Source organism: Lepidothrix coronata, unplaced genomic scaffold, assembly GCF_001604755.1.
Source record: "Lepidothrix coronata isolate B3197 unplaced genomic scaffold, Lepidothrix_coronata-1.0 Scaffold68, whole genome shotgun sequence".
Taxonomy (NCBI): domain Eukaryota; kingdom Metazoa; phylum Chordata; class Aves; order Passeriformes; family Pipridae; genus Lepidothrix; species Lepidothrix coronata.
The window spans coordinates 3,963,135-3,982,165 of record NW_016690248.1 but is presented as its reverse complement, the minus strand read 5'-3'; the positions used below and the strand labels follow the sequence as shown (position 1 = coordinate 3,982,165).

General features: G+C 40.5%; 1 protein-coding gene across 3 annotated transcripts in view; it reads left to right on the top strand.

Annotated features, from left to right (window-relative positions):
- Nucleotides 1–17,183, top strand: part of CYFIP1 (cytoplasmic FMR1 interacting protein 1) — a 74,816-nt gene extending 57,633 nt beyond the window's left edge. For 2 of the 3 annotated variants that reach the window (XM_017818450.1, XM_017818452.1), the window contains 8 exons: nucleotides 789–932; nucleotides 2,492–2,582; nucleotides 9,909–10,039; nucleotides 12,365–12,437; nucleotides 13,606–13,700; nucleotides 14,825–15,063; nucleotides 15,954–16,101; nucleotides 16,573–16,737. In XM_017818450.1, coding sequence (XP_017673939.1) covers nucleotides 789–932; nucleotides 2,492–2,582; nucleotides 9,909–10,039; nucleotides 12,365–12,437; nucleotides 13,606–13,700; nucleotides 14,825–15,063; nucleotides 15,954–16,101; nucleotides 16,573–16,737 — 1,086 coding nt within the window. Of the gene's footprint in view, nucleotides 1–788; nucleotides 933–2,491; nucleotides 2,583–9,908; nucleotides 10,040–12,364; nucleotides 12,438–13,605; nucleotides 13,701–14,824; nucleotides 15,064–15,953; nucleotides 16,102–16,572 lie in introns of all 3 variants that reach the window. The other variant, XM_017818449.1, reaches the window with a different exon arrangement.
- Nucleotides 17,184–19,031: the final 1,848 nt, after the last annotated feature.

The following is a 19,031-nucleotide window of genomic DNA, read 5'->3' as shown; positions in this document are numbered from 1 at the left end:
AGAGCAGGATTCCCTCTTAAAATTGAATTTCAGGATATTAGGAGAACAACTCAGTTGCAGAAATGGAGGATGTCAAGTTATCTGACTCCTCTCTGATCTGTGGCTTCAGCAAACAGTCCTTAAATCCCTGTACAGCACCAGTCTGTACAGTTGTGTTCACTTTCATAGAAATAAATGATAATATGGCAAAGCACCTTGTCCTATTTATACAGCTCTTGAAGAATTTCCATGAGGTTACATCCCAAACTTAGATTTGCTTTGATCTTGTGTACAGCTAAGGGGTTTGAAGAAGAAAGATCCTTATTAATTAGTTGCAGAGAGCAGTAACTGCAGAAGGCTTTTTCTTGGAGGTGAGTACTCAGAGACTTAAAACAGAAAATTGAAGTAACTTCTTTCAAGATGTTTTGTGCATAAAATGGATGATATAGGAAAAGAAGCTGTGCTTTAAATTCAGGGATCTGAACGTTGGCTTTGACTACTCTTAAGCCTTTTATACTCATGTAAATAAAAAAATACAAAAGAGAAATGTTAATGGCTTTATAAATGGTAAATGGAAGATGTCTGGTGGAAAAAAAAAAGTGTTTACAACTTTGTCTTGCTAATACAGAGATTTTGGTTGAAGTTCCTGCCTTATAAAAGGGAAACTCTGTAATTAAATTTTCCAGAGTGACAGTGGGATACAATGTTATTTTAGTTTTATTATGCTTTAAAACACTGTTTAAATTATATTATTATCAAGGTACAAGCAGACAAAGTTTCCATTAATCATATGTGTTCTCTCATTTTAGGCATTGAATCTTGCATATTCCAGCATCTACAGCAACTACAGGAATTTTGTTGGTCCCCCTCACTTTAAAGTCATCTGTAGACTTCTTGGATATCAGGGCATTGCTGTGGTGATGGAGGAATTGCTGAAAGTTGTCAAGAGCCTGGTATGCTAATTGTCTTTAATTTTCTGCTATTCCAAAGGGTTTCTGGTAGGAAATGTCTCAGGGAAAACAAAGTGAAAATAAGATCTTGGATAAAAATAATTAAAATAACTTCCATTGAGGTTCAATATAAGCTGGACTTGACAGTCTTGTGCAAGCAATAGATATGCCTTGGTACCCTGAGCAGTGTTTTGAAAACCTGAGATTCTTCATTAGAGATTAATTTAATTTGTGAGACCTATGATGTTAGGGCCTAGGTAGACTCTGGAAAAGTGTGAATATTTCAAATGAGTTGATTTCAACTTAAAGACCATACTGTAAATTTTCTTTCTTGATATGTTTTTGACAACAGCTGGAGTGTGCTTTCTGCCTTGAGCCTAACTTCAGGGCTGTCACTAAGGACATCATTAGTAGATGACTCCTTAATAACAAGCCAGGTTTGATCTCCATGTTTGATCTAGCAGTGGTGCTTGGACCAGATGTTGAAGATGTTACCCATACAGCCTGGGGACCCTGTATTGGAAAGGACCTTTTCTGTAACTAGGAGGAGGTTGAGGGGCTGACTGTTTGCTATATTATTAGTATCTATATATACAGCCATAATGTACTGCAGTTAATTTAAGCCAAAGAAATTGTCTTTTCTGCCCTGTCCCTGTTGCTTGTAAGAAGCTTCCTGCCAAAAAATCTGGCTGGGGAAAACTGTGGCATTCATAATCACACTTCAGGCACTTGACACATTTGGCAGTTTGTTTACAGTAATTCCCAAAATGTTCTAATTACATTTTTGGTGTTCTAGAAAGGCTGTAGGATGCTTGAAGAAGTGCTGTAGTCTAATCTTCAGGGAAAGAGGAAATCACATATATTTTTTAGGGTTTGGGTGTTGAGTGTTGGTTTGTTGTGTTTTATGAGGGATTTTTTTTTTTAATAACTTAGTGGTAAATCTTCTCAATTCATTAAAGGTGGCATTGAACACTTAGTCATTTACAAAGAAAGTTAAAAGGCCTGGGGGAAGGTATCCTGCCTATGCCTGATGCAGATGCTCAGATGTGGGGAGATAGGTAAGAGATAGGTATCTAGTGGGAGGAAGACAGACTTGACTGTAGGCTGGGAACTATGTCTCAACTGGTATGTCCAGAAGAGCCAGTTTGGGCAGTTACAGTCATATCTGATCATCAGCTTTTCTCTCTTGTTGCTTTTGAAAATATGCAAATGCTTTTTGAATAGTTTTGAAAGTATTCAAATGTAACTTTTTTACCAAAAACCTAAAAGTTAGTTGGACAATAGAGACAGTGTGCAAGACAAGAGCGTGTTTTCATCTTTTTTACCTTCCTGGCCTTAGCTGTAGTGCCACTCTTCTTGTAGTAAAAGGTGTCTAATGCCACATGAAGGAAAGTGAAGTTCTATTCATCTGAAAAAGTTGCCTTTTTAAATATGATGACTGGTGGAATTAAACGCAAGATTTTTAGAACTGCTTTAATTCATGTGTAGTTTGAATGCAATTCCTTGTAAAGTTTCTTCGTTCAATAACACTGACATGTTTGCATACATTTGTTTTCTCTTAGTTACAAGGGACAATTCTTCAGTATGTCAAGACCCTAATGGAAGTGATGCCTAAGATCTGTAGGTTACCAAGACATGAGTATGGCTCTCCAGGTTAGTTCATGTTTGGTGTTATCACAGCAGCCTTAATAAGATGATACTAACCACCGTCTTCTAGATCTTGTATATATCTGTCTTTCCCTCCCTCTTTTGTCTCCTGATAATCAGCAGTTAGTCTGTGTTAGGCTTTGGTGTTTAGTTTCATTTTGTTTATTCCCACAACATTGAATGATGGGCTTTCTGAAATTACATGATAAAGTTTAAAGTCTTCTGTGCATAGGGCAGAAGGATGGCAATCTGTATATAGACAGTCTTAAGATATAATTGATCTTGAGCTGGGATGTTCACAATAGTTTCTATTTCTAGTCTTTCTCATAAGTGTGTTGAGCTTTTCCTCTACAAGTTAGCCTCTCACATTTTTCCTTTTTAAATGTATAATTTAGATAACCTTGATTCTCTGGAACAACCTCTATTCCCTCATCCTTTGCCCTTATCAAATGTCAGATAAAAGGAGTGATACTGCTGAGAGGCAAACTGGTCCTGCCAGAATAGTTATGTCTGAGGCTTGTGTGGGGCACATCTTAGCTGCTCAACAGGAGGAGTGACAGTTGCAGAAGAAATGGCTTTGAAAGCCACTTGCCACTATGGAGAAATAATTGACTAATTAGTATTTATCACATTGTTCACTGAAATTTTGAATCTGCTTCCCCCCTTCAAAATATTCCTCCTCCACAACTTCTAATTAACACAAATTAATCCTTCCATGTGCCACCCACCTCCTGAGTTTATTTTTCCAGAGTTGCTTAGTTTTATTAAATGCCACTCCAACTGGAATGAGGTTGGTTTTTTTCTGCTTCCTACAGTTTTCTTGACGTTCATTACCAATATTAAATGAAACTGAGGCCTTACTAAGTGTTTCCTTCTTATTTTTCTCCCTAGAGCATAGAAATGGATGAATCATGGTAGTTAGCAATATAAAAATAATGTATCTGAGGCTTTTACCCATTCATTAAAGTCTTACCTCAAAGAAGCGTTTATCACACTGTCTTGCCACTTCTCCCTTTCCTCTCAAAGACACCAGACAGAAAAGACTTGTGGAAGCTCAGGGCCCCTCTATCCCTCTCTCACATCACGGGAGCATTGCATTGTGCTCTCCGACACCTACCCATCATGGAGCTGTCTGTCCTTGGAACAGCTCTGACTCATAAAGCAAAATGTTCTCTGTGATGAGGATGTGCTGTAAATTTTAGCCCTCATCTGATATCTGGAGAGGAACTGCCAGATTGTAGAAGGGGGGGGCTCAAAGTGTGCTTGATTTCAGTCACTGTCCTCACCTTTCTGTGCTAAATTCTCCTCCGTAGCAGTCTTTGCCACACCTTGTTGATGTGTTTTGCCACAGAAAGTGCAAGCCAATGCATGCCAACTGTTGACTGTTCTCTCCTCTGCCTCCAGAAGCTTTCTCAGAAATTACTGGTTGTAGTAGTAAGCCTGAGTGCTATGGGATATATCTGTGTGCTGCTTCTGTTCTTTTATAACAAATCATTCAATCACTTAACTGGCACTACCTACATACACAGACCAGAACTGTGATTCCAATCCCTAGATTAAATATGTAGATTCTCATCTCTCTTGATATAACATGCATTTATCAATTCAGAATTAATTTCCTGAGTCCATTCTCCACAAGCAAAGCGATTTAAGTATGCTCAGTAAATAAACCTCTAGCTCTTTCATACACTTTGGACTTTTTATTTGGAGAGCTTTGTTTGGTCTCTGCTGATTGCAATTCCTTGAGCCATACATAATCAGCCTTCTACACTTGTGGATTTCTAAATGATGGTTTATTCCTGCTAAAAGGAGCAGAGTACAGACAGTGGCATCAGAGTTCTTCAGGACTCCTCTTTGCCAATGGGTTTGTTTCCATAGGAACAGTCTAAAGCAGTGGGGAACTTGCTCATCTTGTAGTCATAAAAATATTTGTCTAAAAATACATTAAGCATAAAGATTTTTAAAGGGACCTTTTAAAGTTGCTGAAGCTCTTAAAGGAGTATTTGCCTTATAAGAGTTTAAATTTGAAATGTCATCTTGGAGGTAACATTTTCTTCTGCTATTTTTGAGTATTTGAACATGGCATTCCTGCTTTTGATGAATGAGTATTGTGCCACTCTGAAGTGTTGTTGAATACCATGAGGAAAGTGATTTGTCATCTCTGCTGTGAGATGAGGCTTTTGTCACTGGTATACTACCCCTCCAAAAGAAAGTTTTTTAAAAACTGATGAGTTTAGCAAGACATAAACTTGAAGAGAAAGTAGCCTAATTGTGTATTTTTTTGGAAGTATAGCATTTCCGTATTCTTTAAAAAAGCCCCAACAAAACCAAACCAAAAAACCACACAAAACCAAACCAAAGAAACAAAACACTCAAGCTGGTGCAGGACAAAACACTTGTTACCCCAGGCCATGATCTCTTGAAATCCCATGTGTTAACAGCACAATTTGGGGAAGTCTCCCAATGCCCTGTGCTGCTGGCTGCTGTGTTCCCATCTCGCCTGGGCTGATTGTACAGCTGGCAACACCTTGTGAGCTGCTTCAGCACAGCAGTCTGGCAAAAAAGCAGTCTTCCATGGCTTCTTTTTCTAGAATATTTCAGGTCAGACTGTAATAGGAACTGGAGCAAGCCTGCACTGGGAAGCATGGGGGAGACCAGTAGTGGCTGAAAGGCTGCTGGGGAAGCATCACTTGGGGCGTAGCAGAAGGGTTAAGTAATGCTTCCTGTTATCCCAGGTTTTTGATCAAACTCAGACGAGTAGGAGAATAAGTTAAGTGGAAGCACAATGGCTTAAGTGCTCACTAGATGAAGGGAATGTATTCATAGGTCTTTCTGAATCTGTCCATTGGAGAAGGATTTGTGAGAGCATCACAGAGTATTTGAAAGACCTAAATCACCTGGTTGACTGCAGAAGGGCAGTAAGGACTCGTTAAATATGCAGAACAATGGAGTATTTCTTTCTAGCAAAATAAACACAGTGCACAGGCTCCATGGTCACAATTCCTGGATACATGGAAGTGCTTAAACCTTATGAATATTTCTATGCCAAGGAATGGCAGGACCAGTCATATGCAGAGTTAATGATGTCTCTTGTGAACCAAAGAAGTATTTGGAGCTAGTATTGAAAAGTATGAGTGTATTGAAATGTATGAAAGTGAACATAGACTAAGGGTCATTCATTATAGCACCTGATTTCTTGGGAGCAGTTTTGCAATTGCAGATTATTAGATTTTATTTCATAATAGTCAAGTCGGTTCTTTGCAGAAAATAACCCAAAACGCATTAGGCCAACAATTATATTAAAGATCCAGTTTGTTTTTAGTCAGAAATTCAGTTCACTTGTCATTAGTCAGAAATTAGCAGCTCATTTTTGTCCTAATCTTTTAGGTACCAGAATTGTTCAAGCTCTGGAACATGTTTGATTTCAGTCTGTAGGTGCGAACTGAGAAATGAAAGGTGACCAAAGTGAAGGACTCCAACCAGCTTTGTGTTGCATGTGTTGATTTGCTCAAACTTCCTAAATGAATTAGTGTACAGACTGCACAGCTGAAACTTGGCATCTGCTGTTTGAGTGCTGTTGGGATAGGATTTTGGAAGCAGAGAAGGAAGCTAATCCTTTACTAATCTTCTGTACTTTACTGGATCTCTTTTATATCAACAGTCTTTGCTTCTGTTGAGATCTGTGTAAATCAGAAACTGGGATTATAAGATCAATTATTATGACACCTAATGTCACTCCATCTGCAGGAATAGAGGGATTTAATTAAAATTGCTTTCTTGGAGAGGAGAAGCAAAAACCTTGATTCATTTGCTTTGCAAAATTCGGTGTCTATATAACTAACTCAGTAATTTACGATTTCACCTTAGGTGAAGGAGGAAGGTTACATGCAGTTAAGTGAAATTAACTTTCCTAAGACACTTGATCTTTTCCCAGGGCTTCTGTAGGCATGCATAGTATTTCATAAAAATACAATTCTGTGTACTGTACACAGAAGTGTAATTGGGAATGCCATTGCTTGAACATTAATGAAGACATGATGATGTATTTCTGCCACAGGACTCCACTGGGGAGCAGATTGTGCTTTCATCAAAAATAGCCTATGTAGCTCTGTAAACTTTTTTCTGTTTTGCTGGTAAATCAAGCCCTTGATCTAAAGGGAAGTAGTACACAGATAATAGCAGCATTTGAAACAATGCTAAATGCATGCTAAATACTGGCTGTCAGCTTTTCAAAATAATGTCACAATTTGTTCATGAATGCATCTGTGTGGGTGTGCATATTTGTATATCTGTATATGGAGACTAGGGCTTTGGGTGAAGAAATAAGGAACTTTGCTAAGGATTTTGAGAGGAGCTCTGCCACCTGGACTGGCTGTAAAAGAGAATATGTAATTTTTATGGTATGAACCTCAAGCCTCTCTGACTTCTACTATCCTGCTGCTTTTGGGTGGACTTAATGGCTCACTTTGGTGTCAGTCACACTTTCAATATGAGTTTTTTTTTCCTGTTCCTGGTTTCTCTCTGTGCCATCCTACTTCTTTATATTTGCTGTAGGTGACACGGGTTATTCTCAGAATTTCACTGCCCATGAAAAAAATTTCTCATCATCTTTCCAGACATCAATCTTTTTCTGAAACTCCCCACAAAATCCACAGGCTGGACAGGGAATTGAGTGGAATCTGAAAACCCTACCCTTTTCCATCCTTGACATGACCAATGATTGTTTCCATGTTGTGGTAGCAGAATTGTCCTTGCTGTTCTGCTCAGCTTCTGTTTCTCACCAAGTTGCTCTCCACTCACCATACAAGCTAAAAGGAAAAACATCTCCATGACTGTCCATGTCACCAATGTCCCGTTTGCTCAGATAGTGCTTTCTTGCCGTGGTAACCCTGTGGAGAAGTCTACTCACTGTGTTTCAGGGAGTCTTCCAGCACTTCTGTTCATCCATCATCAATCTCTGTGTATGTGACACAAATACTAAGACCAGAAGCATTGGTAGGTATTCTAGTTTGATTTTCTTTGTGGCACAGTTCAGGATAACACAATAGACTTTTGTTTCCAAAACATCTTGGTATAAGGATAGTATTTGACTTGACTTCTGCAGTTGATCCTCAGAAGATCTTTCTTTCTAGTTGTGGAAACCCTTTCATGAGCAAATACAAAGGAAATACTAGTGTAACTGGAACACGCTGTACGCTTGTGGTAAAGCTTCCCTAACTTTGCATAGTTTTCCTGGCATCAAAAAATTTTTTGTGAAAAATTTCCTACCTTTTCAACTTCATCTTTAAAACAGGAGTCCCAGTACTCAGTACTGCAGCATCCCATTGCCATGGTGGGCAGGTGTATTTAAATGACAAACACAAGTGTTCACTGCTCCTCATACACCCAGCAATTGCAACTGGCCTGTATTCTGCAGCGTTGAAAGAACACCGACAGCCTTTTCCAGAGCTTTTTCATTACACAGTCCCTCCCTGTGTTATGGGGAGGAGGGAGTTGATGATGTGCTGGCATGACTTGTTTGCTTTTTAGCTAGATGTAAATGTGGGTTTTTTTAATAAATTAAGTTCAGCAAGCACTTGCTACATCTGACCTTTCTCCATTAGTTTTTCAGATCTGTTTTTCTGTCAAGTCACCAGAGTACTAAAGTTAGGTCTGAAATTTATCTTCACTGAATATATGTGGGAACACTCATTTACTGCTAATTTTCTATTGACAAACACTTCTTTGAGATGTAACAGAGCCAGCCCTGCATCACCTCGTCATGTACTTTACTGATGTTTCGTGTTACTAATTTTGATCACATAAGACTTTCTGTAGAAGTGTGGGAGTTAGCTACACGGTTCTCTCCTTCACTGAATGTTTTCAATTTCCTCTGCTGAATTTGAGGGATTTCCTTGGAATAGATAGGATGCAGGCTGTATTTTATATTTGTGTGCTCTGCTCAGCCGTTGCCTTACTGGGTAGATATCAAAGTCTAATCTCCTGCATGAGAAGTGTTCATCATTTGTGTTGAAGAAGCACATGGGAAGGTGGTGAAGGGCATCTGTGTTCTCTTTCCTTGTCTTCTTTCAATTGCTTTAGATGCAGTTGGGTGGAGATTTATCTGACTTAATTCAGTGTAATGGAAATGAACTGCCGTATGCCGCATTCAACTGGAAAGCTTTGTATGATGCATTTTCTTCTGTTATCAGCTGAGGGGTTTTGGTGGCTTTTTAAAAGGGACAGGCTTGTGCAGACAGATGGACAAATGCTGATAAAATTTAACTTGTAAAAAGCTGAAGAGCTGTCTGACCTACTGTAGTTCTCTGCTCTTCCTCTCCCATCCTGCACATCACTTTAATCTCTGTGGTGCTAACCAGGTCGGGTCTCTGCAGAAGCTGCTGAGCCCATGGTTTCCTGGGCTTATCTCTAACCAAGGGACTGCACAGCCTTTCTGGGGCTGGAGGGTAAGGAGCTGGAAGTCCACTAATGTGTTAGGTATCACTGTTGTTTGGGAGAGGTTTGGTGGAAAAGCTATGTTTGTGGAAATTACGTGGTTTTGAAAATCATAATTTTAGCTGGTTTTTATCAGCTTTTGGCAAAACTTTGACAGAAATTGTTCTGATTATGCTTGTCAGTAGGATCTAAGCCAGCAGAGCTTTACTTGTGATCTCTGTATTTAATTGCTTTGTGAGGTTGTAGATCGCCTCTGGCCCTGTGGCACTGTCAGTCATACCCTGACACTACTCCTATTCCCTGTATCTTCAACTCTCTGCTCCTTGCTGGCCCTGTCATCCGTGAAAATAGCAACTGTGAATTGAGCGTGTCAGGTGGTGCAGCAGGTTGGGGAACAGAGGCTAGAACAGGACTAATAGCAGACAAGAGCCTAGTCTCTCTTCCTGCTCCCGGGTATTTTCTTCTTACCTCTTACACTGGCTCCATTTTGCATGATGTATGCAGTTAAAAAGGTCAGTGCACTACTGGGTTAACACTTCATAACCTCTGATTTTTAATGCATTTAAGTGCTGCTTCTTTCAGTTTCCTCTAGGTTGCACATCTGGAGATAAAATCTCATGTGCTGATACATGGAGATAGAACTCTAAATCTGCACCCTTGGTTAGTTTTGCTCTATACAGTATATGTACACACATTTGTGCAACCTTTGAATAGGCAAATTGGTTAGAAAATCAGAGTGGTTTTGAAGCAGAAAGAAAAATTAGTCCTGGTCCCTGTGACTTATCCACCTGCCTGGTATCCTTTGTCTGCTTTCCTGAGGTAACAAGTGTGTGTGTCACTAGATTTCATTCTAGTTCCTGAGATTTATTTATTTTTTTGCTTCTCTTTTGATTTCAGGTATCTTAGAGTTTTTTCACCATCAATTGAAGGACATCGTTGAATATGCAGAGCTGAAGACTGTTTGCTTCCAGAATTTGCGGGAAGTGGGAAATGCTGTCCTGTTTTGCCTCCTCATTGAACAGAGTCTGGTAGGTGCCTGCTGTGCTAGTTTAAAATCCATCTGTCTCTCAAAATGTACTCTCATATTTTTGTTACTGACGTCATCAATAACAAGGTTGAAATCTGCGAGTTTGCTATTACTGATGTGCAGATGGGTAGAAACAGTTCCCTGTGCTAATCTCTTACAGTCTTGCAGGGGCTTTCATATCTGTGAGACAGCAGTGATGCCTGACCTTGCTGGGTGAGAGACATTGCCTCTTGTATAGTACCTGAGGATCTAATATTGTGATCTTCACCATAAATTATAATCCCATATAGTACTGCTGCATTCAGTCACAACAGAGAGAGTCACACTCTCTTTATGTCAGTGAGTTGTGCGTCTGGTACTGTTATATTCCTTTCCTGCATGCCATTCCTGTTGTCATCACAAAGTTAATGTGGACATCCTTGGACATCTCCCTTGTTGCTTTGATGGCTGACAGTGGTGCCCGCTCTGGCAGACTTTCATCTGTCCCAGCGCGAATGAAGCTGTGAAATGTGTCCAGTCTTTCAGCTGGTTCTGATATATCTTGATTCTACCTCACACTGTGCAAACCTGCCCACTGCTGAAGGCACAGTGCTACAGTTGGTCTTTATTCCTACCTCTAGTTTTCTTTTCCCACTCTTCTTCCACATTATTATTTTTTACTGTTCAAACAAAATGGCCACCCCCTGTAAGTTCTTTGTCTTCAATGCTTTTGGGTGCTTACAGAGAGAAAGGTGGGCATTGATAGTGGACCAGAATGGCAACAGGTGAGCTGCCTTCCCTTTCTTTATCTACCTTGTGCTGTTGAGACTTGGATGGTGTCATGGTTTGAGTGGTTTCAAACCACTACAGGTGGGGAGTCTCTTCCTGCTGTGCCTACAGGCACCCTGCCCAGGCTGTGCAGGCTCACAGTGCTGCCGAGGTTGGACATCACACAGAGATCTTTGCTGACTGCAAACCAGCCACGTCATTTCCTCAGCAGGCTGGATGGGGGCCTGCCGTTGTACAAAAATAGATCCTCATGGAAGATGACTTCTCTAGGGTCTGTTAAAGCTGTTGATGTTAGATAATGTAATGGAGACATGCTGTTCCTCAGAGTCCAGCTCGTGATGTTAGAAGGATCCCTCCCTCATGGGGGAGAGTAATTTGAGGGCTAGGTGACAAGCAGCAAACCTCTATTCAGTAATGGCATGACTGAAACAGAATGAGAAACTGTATTACTTTGGATTCAGGCTGAGTGGGTATGTGGTAAAAGGCCAGGCAGGTGAGGGCCCTAACTCCTTCCTGAGAGGATTGCTTGATGGTGTACCAAAGTGACACCAGCGTGGAGGTGCCTTCTTTGGGACACTGCCTAGGTTACACTTGCTAGTTATACACCTGTATTCACTGCCTCTCCTCTTGATTTTGCCCTCAGTCATGCCCCAATGTCCTGTCATGAAATTCCATATTTTTTCCATTCTGGTCATCCATCATAACTAATCTAGACTTTACTACAATGCAAAGTGTAATTCTGAGCACATCTCTGCTAGTGGGTGGGTCTTGTTCATCTTGACTGCCTAACACGTGCATTTTCCTGGTATTGACATCAAGGAATTACACCTGGAAAAGGCACATGAGCCCCAGTACCCTGGCCTTGCCGAGAGTATAGCTGATGAACAACTCTTCTAATATTAGTGTTGAGGGATTACAAATTAGTAGGGCCTCTGCTTCAAAAATGAGGAGAGTGTCTTAGCAAAGTCATGCATCTGCTTCTGGTCATCTCTGCATTTTCTCTGCACGTACATACAGCAGCCAAGAAACAGGAGACATCTGCTTCCCTTTTTCGCTGTCCCTAAAGATGTAAAATACTTCCTAAGACATGGTTCACTGCTGCTATGTGTCTCAGCCTGCCTGGCAGGGAGATGCTCCCACAACGATAAGCTCCCACTAGGATAATGGGTTGTGGCTCTGGTAAAAATAACCAAGCAGTGAGTCATCTTCTTCCCCTCTTTGTCTGCGCAGGAGTCGTCTGCCACTTTCCCAACGAAATTACTTATTCTGCATCAGTTTATTTAATAATTACCCTGCCCTTTATGAACTGGTAGCTGAGGGTGGGAGGAGAGTTGCTGGAGTTTGTTTGGGAATTCAGGGTAACCTGATGAAATCAAATCGTGTTTTGGAGTGATCCATGAGGAGGGAGCGGGCTCCCTGTGGTGGTGACGGAGGCCGGCTGCCCTCTTGTGTTTCTACAATGGCATCGGCCTGCATTTGGAATTCTGTTGTGAGGTCTGGTGTGGTTTGGGGATTGATTCTTTGGTCCTAAATGCTTCTCATTTTCTTTTTGTTCCAGTCCCTAGAGGAAGTGTGCGACCTGTTGCACGCGGCACCATTCCAAAATATCCTGCCCAGGGTTCACGTCAAAGGTAAGGGTTAAGTGAAAATACTTTCTTTGGGTAATGTTTTCCACTTCCCTTGCTGCTGCTGCAGTTTTGGTAACTGTCCCCAGACACCCTTTACAACACCACTGATAGTTGCAGGACAAAGGTAACAGATTGAGGTCTCTTTGCCTGGCTGAAAAAACAAGTGGTTTTTGGCAAGGCTTTGTGCAAATTACAAGAGGAAGAAGAGGAATGCCGTGATATGGAAAAGCAGGATGGATGCCCAGGGCAGTATTATCCTGCTTTGTGGATATGGTGAGAGGCTTTTCTGAAGCTGCAGTTCAGATTATAGGATTGTCAGTCAGATGGAGTAGGTTTGATCACACGGGGTTTGGAAATCTGTCAATAAGTAAGTAAATATCAATGGTTCCTGGTCCCAGTAGATTTTTCACATCCTTTTTACTAAACTGAGTATGCAGTAGTGAATATTTGCAATATTACTTCCTTTGGTATCTGTTCTCCTCTTTCATCAACAGAAAGTGAGCTGTCCCCCCCTGCCCCCCACCTTTGCTTCTTTCTGTGTTGCTCCTCTGTCTCCTTTCTTCTCCATTTCTTGCTGCCAGAGCAGCTGATTTGTTCTGCTTGGAGAAATCCCATCAGCTAGAAATCTGTGAGAATGTTTCCAGGCTCACAGCAGCTACTTGCATTTCTGCATAAAACAAACCAGACCATTGTAAATGGTATTTTCCCATTTGCCAGAGAACATTTCCTATTTCCCAGTGTTGGGGTGCCAGCTGCTTTTTCAGCCTTGCTGTACACAAGATTCCATCCTCATTATACTTCACCTTCTAGAGACAAGCATTTTATGCATAAGGACAATTTAGTTGTCTTAGTACAAGTAGGGGTCAAATATGTCAGCAGCAGCATAATAGAGCCTTCTATTCTTCCTTGAATTTAGTTAATTAAATATATTTTACTACAAATCCTTCTTTCTGTATGCACAAGTAATTTTGTATGCACAAGTAACATTTTAAAATATAAATGTATATTTTTCTAAAAGCGTGTTGAAGATTAACACACTCTTTAGAACTGAAATTACCTATAAAAATGACACAGAGTTTTCTTCCTCACTGAATAAAGATTGGGTGAAAATAAGAATTTTCTTGATTAACTGCAATTTATTAGTGCTCTTTTTTTTTTCATTTTATTTCAGAGGGTGAAAGACTTGATGCTAAAATGAAGAGACTGGAATCAAAATATGCTTCACTACATTTGGTTCCTCTCATTGAAAGACTTGGCACACCCCAGGTAATCTCTCTCATTTGTGTCAGAGGCAATTCAAGAAATCTCTGAGCACCAGAAAGCCTGTCCTGATAGCTCTGTAGAACTTCAGCCTGCACATCCAGCTTGTTCATACAACAGGATTTTTTTTTAGATCCATGAATTTGGTAAATCTGTTAAAACTCAGATATAAAACTTAGAAGTTTAAAACATTTGAGATGGGGGTGAAGGTGACACGTTTGGGGGAAAATGCTAATTGGGATGTATGTTGCTATGTGATACCCTCCCAGTGTAAAGTCCAACCTGGGAGCTACTTGTGCAAATTTCAGCAAAAACAATCTATTTTCTTGTGCACCTGTATATGTATTTTTAAAACATTCTTTTACTCTTTCAGCCACTCATTTAGAAACTCTTGGAAAATGAGCTGTCATTTGAGTTGAGTGCTCCTGGAAACAATGACCAAAGAGAACATTTTTTAACTGCCTTTGCAGCTTCAGCGCTATTTCCCTTTCTCTCAGTGTGAGGGCTGCATTAATTCCCTGTAGAAGTTTACAAGTGGGTGAGATGTGAATAGTAGAATCTAAGCACATAGTGGTCTGAAGCGAACTTCAGACTGCTTTCGTCATCATAGGTGCTGCAGTTCAGTAGGTGCCGTTGCAGTAGGAGAGTTCTTGGTGCGATAGCACAAGGTGGGACAAGCCCTAAACAGCATTGCCTCCCTATGGATTTTGTCTGAACCTGTTTGTGCTCTCTTCTGAGCTTTCCCATCTTGAACAGCAGCAGTAAAGGAGATGTGTAGGAGAGCACAGGCAAGAGGTACTGCTCATACTAGCAGGAGAGCACAGAAGTCTTTGGTTTTGCTTTCCATTCAGACACAGATTCTTTAAACTTCCCCGAGACAAGTCCAGGACTAGTATTACTGCAGTTAGTGTCACTTACTTTCAAGCCTGTCTGCTTTTACAATTTTCTGTGAAATGTTTTTTCCACTCATCTAAGCCCCAGGTTAGCAGTCGCTGACCTCACTCGGATCAGGAGATATTTCTCCTAGAATAAACCAAGTGAAAATGGAAAATGTATTTATTTTTTAAACTAAGATCTTGTGGTCAAGTGGCTTTTACAAGGATTTTGCTCTTTGTTTCTCTCCACCTTAGCAAATAGCCATCGCAAGGGAAGGGGACCTCCTGACCAAAGAACGCCTCTGCTGCGGCCTGTCCATGTTTGAGGTTATCCTGACAAGGATCCGCTCCTTCCTGGATGATCCCATCTGGCGCGGGCCCCTGCCCAGCAATGGGGTGATGCATGTGGATGAGTGCGTGGAATTCCATCGCCTCTGGAGCGCGATGCAGTTCGTCTACTGCATCCCTGTGGGAACACACGAGTTCACTGTGGAGTACGTACTGCCAGCTGCCTGCGGTTCACCTGCGGCAACAGTGCTTAGCTTGTCCTCCCTGTCAGCGGCAGTGGGGCCGGACAGAGGCGTTTGTCTGCCTGCCCACAAGAGCTTAGCACAAAAACAAGGAAAAGTGCTGCCATCACTGGGAGGGGCTCATAATCCATGAACACAGATACTATTGTATCTTTAATGAAAATAGCCCTCTATTTTAAGTATTGCCAGTGTACAATGAGTGATCCCATGACAAAAAGGCCCTAGCACGTGTCTTTCAATAGGGCTCATAGCCCTATGGATGCTCAGCTTAAATAAAATAGCAGAACATTTGTGCATCTATTTCTAACAAGTATTTCTTCTCTGAATTAAAAGCAAGAATGAGCACTTGGAATTTAACATGATTAACATGAGTTAACCGGGAACTGTTGTTTGTTCTTGGTTTTGTTGAATTTGAGAATATCCTTATTTTGAAAAACTGTTGAGCTGTAACGTGCTTTTCACTGAGCAATTAGAAAACAGCATAAGACATTTGCTTCCTTTCATGCCTGCAGCCTAAAGAAACAGAGTGGTGTTGAATTCCCACTTTGTTTTCTTGGAAAGCATTGTTTCCATTGAAAATGAAATGTAATGACACAGGAGTCTAATGGGGAGTAAAAGTTTTTGGAGTAACTCTAAGTTATGTAAAATTTGTGGAGGGGGGGCTTCTGGTATTTTTTTTAAGCATCCATTTGAATCGCTTGTGATATCTGCAAAGAAAATTAATATACCAGAGCTTTTGCTTTCTAGATTAATGTCTAGCATATTTATTACTCAGCGTAATGGCTGATTACCAAGTGTTTACTGTAAATAGATTTAGGTGAAACCTGCTCTGTGTGATGTGTTTCTTGTTTCAGGCAGTGCTTTGGAGATGGCCTGCACTGGGCTGGCTGTATGATCATTGTGCTTTTGGGGCAGCAGCGTCGCTTCGATGTGTTGGATTTCTGCTACCACCTGTTGAAAGTCCAAAAGCACGATGGCAAAGATGAGGTTATAAAGAATGTGGTGAGTTGAAAATATCTGTTCTGTATTTGCCGCAGTAAGAAAGACAGCAACAACTCAGAGCTGTTTGTGCTCAAATGCAGTGTAGATGTAGCAATTGCTTTTAGAATGAATTGCTGAAAATGAGGGCACCAGAACTTTCAAAACACAAAAGATTAAGGCATCAATACTGGAGTGTGAAGACTGATCAAGTAGAATTCTGATGTCCCGCATATGTGAGATTTTCTTAATGCCTTCCATCTCATCTATGTGCATTCAGATAATGATAAGGCTGCTGTAAACTGAACTTCTTTGTACCAAAAGCAGCACTGTCAAAACCAAAACAAGCCTTGGATTTCCATTGGCTTAGCAGTGAAAGGGAAACATTGGTAACATTGCTCAGAGAAGTGAGGTAGCAGCATTTGCTGCTTTTCTGTCTAAGGCTTTTTATCTCCAAAGCTAATTCCTGTGTGTCTGGTTTTTTGATGTGTGCAGCCTTTGAAGAAAATGGTTGAGAGAATTCGCAAGTTCCAGATTCTAAATGATGAAATAATTGCTATTTTGGATAAGTATTTGAAGTCCGGCGATGGAGAGAGCACTCCTGTGGAACACGTGCGCTGCTTCCAGCCACCTATCCATCAGTCCCTTGCCAGCAACTAGACTTCCCACCTGATGATACTTTTTGCACCTATTTAGGCTAAAAGTTTAAGAAAAAACCCCCAAGAAACAAAACCCACACCAACAGTTGTAAGGAATACTCTCATCTGCATTTTTCAGTATGTCTGTGCCATTTGAGTGGTGCACTGTCCTCTCCAGTCTCCAAGCACAGTAACTGTATACAATCCATACTTATTTTTCTAGACTAAAATTTTATACACTTTGATTAAGAGCCTGTAAGATTTTTGAAATCTCTTTGCATTCCTGTCCTGAGGTGGCCATTTTAGACTGGACTGGCATAATTTTTCCCTGAAGTTATCAAAATAATGGCTGTGGAGGATAAAAAACTGGGTTCTGTAGAAAAAAATTTTTAGAAATCAATGCATAATTGTTTGTATTAGAGCCTTAACTGCTTAATTTGCCTTTATTAAAAAAAAATTAAAAAACAATGAAACAAACTCTGCTGGTGCTTTGTGAATAATTTTTGTAGTCAGTTACTGATTATTTTTCCTGTTGGCAAAACTATTCTCTGAGGTTATTATGGACTAATTAAAGTGTTTGTTTCAAAGTTATTTGACATGGGGGTGACCGAGAGTATTCTGATCTTTCCAAAAGGCAGTAGTTTGATTGATTAGAATGGGGACTGTTTACTTTTTCCTAATGAGAGCTTCTAACAGAGTTTATATTTTGGTTGGATACATAAGTGTGTACTCAAACACCTTTACAAGTGATAAGGAATTGCTGACTACAGCAATCAGGTGTAATCTTTCCCAGTACATAAATTCTAATGATGTTAATCATGATTTACTTATGGAAAATATTTGTTTAATTACACTTGCTGTATTATGCAAACACTGCATCAGTAAAATTGTTTGTAAAACTTTGCAGCTGTAAAAGTTGAATTTTAAAGCAACTCATTCAGCCAAAAGTAGTAACTCCTGCTTGCTTACTCAAGGGTCCTAGCAGAGTTCCTCAGCTGGCTGTTGGGATCAGCCCAAACCAAACATGAGTAAAGGATGACCAGAACAGACACAGACAGATAATTACATGTTTTACCCAGGATATGGATACTGGAGATGTTACTTGGTTAGTGTTTCTAACCCATAGTGTGAGATCAAGAATGCATCCCTTTGAGAACCTGTTCTTCCCCCTTCCCTCTTACCAGTTCATGATTAGGTTACAGCACATCTTTTCTCCTGCTCAGCTCTTTCCAGATGCTTCACAGCCATGGGATTGAGTCCAATAATGGGTAGAAATGAGCCTCTGACAGAGGAAGTATGCAGGAGGTGAGCAGTGTGTAGGTACTGGGGTGGCAGGGAATTGGATTCTGAGGAATGAAATTAACTTAGATTTCCTCAGCTAAACAGAGGATGGAGATTTGCCAAGCAATCTATAAGCAAGTTTCCACTGTCACAGGTTTTTCCAGGACATCTGTGCTTGAGAGCTGCCATTCTGGAGCGGTGTCTGTTTTGAGAGCACACACAAGGCTGCCCACTGCGTGGGAGACACAAGTAAGAAGCACTTGTGCTTTGTTACACCAGCTTGTTGCAGGATTTCTTGTACAAGGTGTTGAACAGACAGTTTTCTTTAAGAAACATTTTTAGTTCTCAGAAGAATTCTGGTCAACTCGATTCTTCCGTGTGCTTCAGGCTTTAATTACGTACATGAACAACTTTCCTAATTTGTTGAGATAATCATTGGTTTAGGGATGTCTTGCACACATGAGGCTTTGGCTTGGCACTATGGTGCAGGGATGGTTAATTAATAAAGCCTGTATGTTTAAGAACTATTTAAAATAAAAATAACTAGTCATGATATTAGTAAAATAAGTTCTAATTCTCACCAACTAACTTTCAGCAGTAAGAGGACTGGTCTCTAACATCTTAAAACTACTTTTTACATACTTTCTGATCACTAAAAAGTTCAAGAGAATTCAGACACTACTCCTAGGAATTTTCAGCAGCATTAGACTTGATAGCAACTCAATCCTCGTCACCTGGTATACTACTTCTCCTACCTGAAAGGAAAAATGGAGGAAGGTGCATAAAAGGTGTAACTTGTGTAACTTTTTCATTTTTCATTAGTTCTCATCAAAACCAGTGGGTCTGGAGGACAAAGTGCCCATCACCACAGAAAGAAACAGACTCTACTGTGTGAAATAACCTGCTCTTGCAGTAGGTAGGCTGGTGCTTTGATACTAGAAGTGGCAACCAAGTTCAGCAATTCTTTGGTGTTTGATGTCCTCCCTGCCCCTCCCTGTTTCTGTGCTCTTCCTTGCATCAGCACTGGAGGGACTT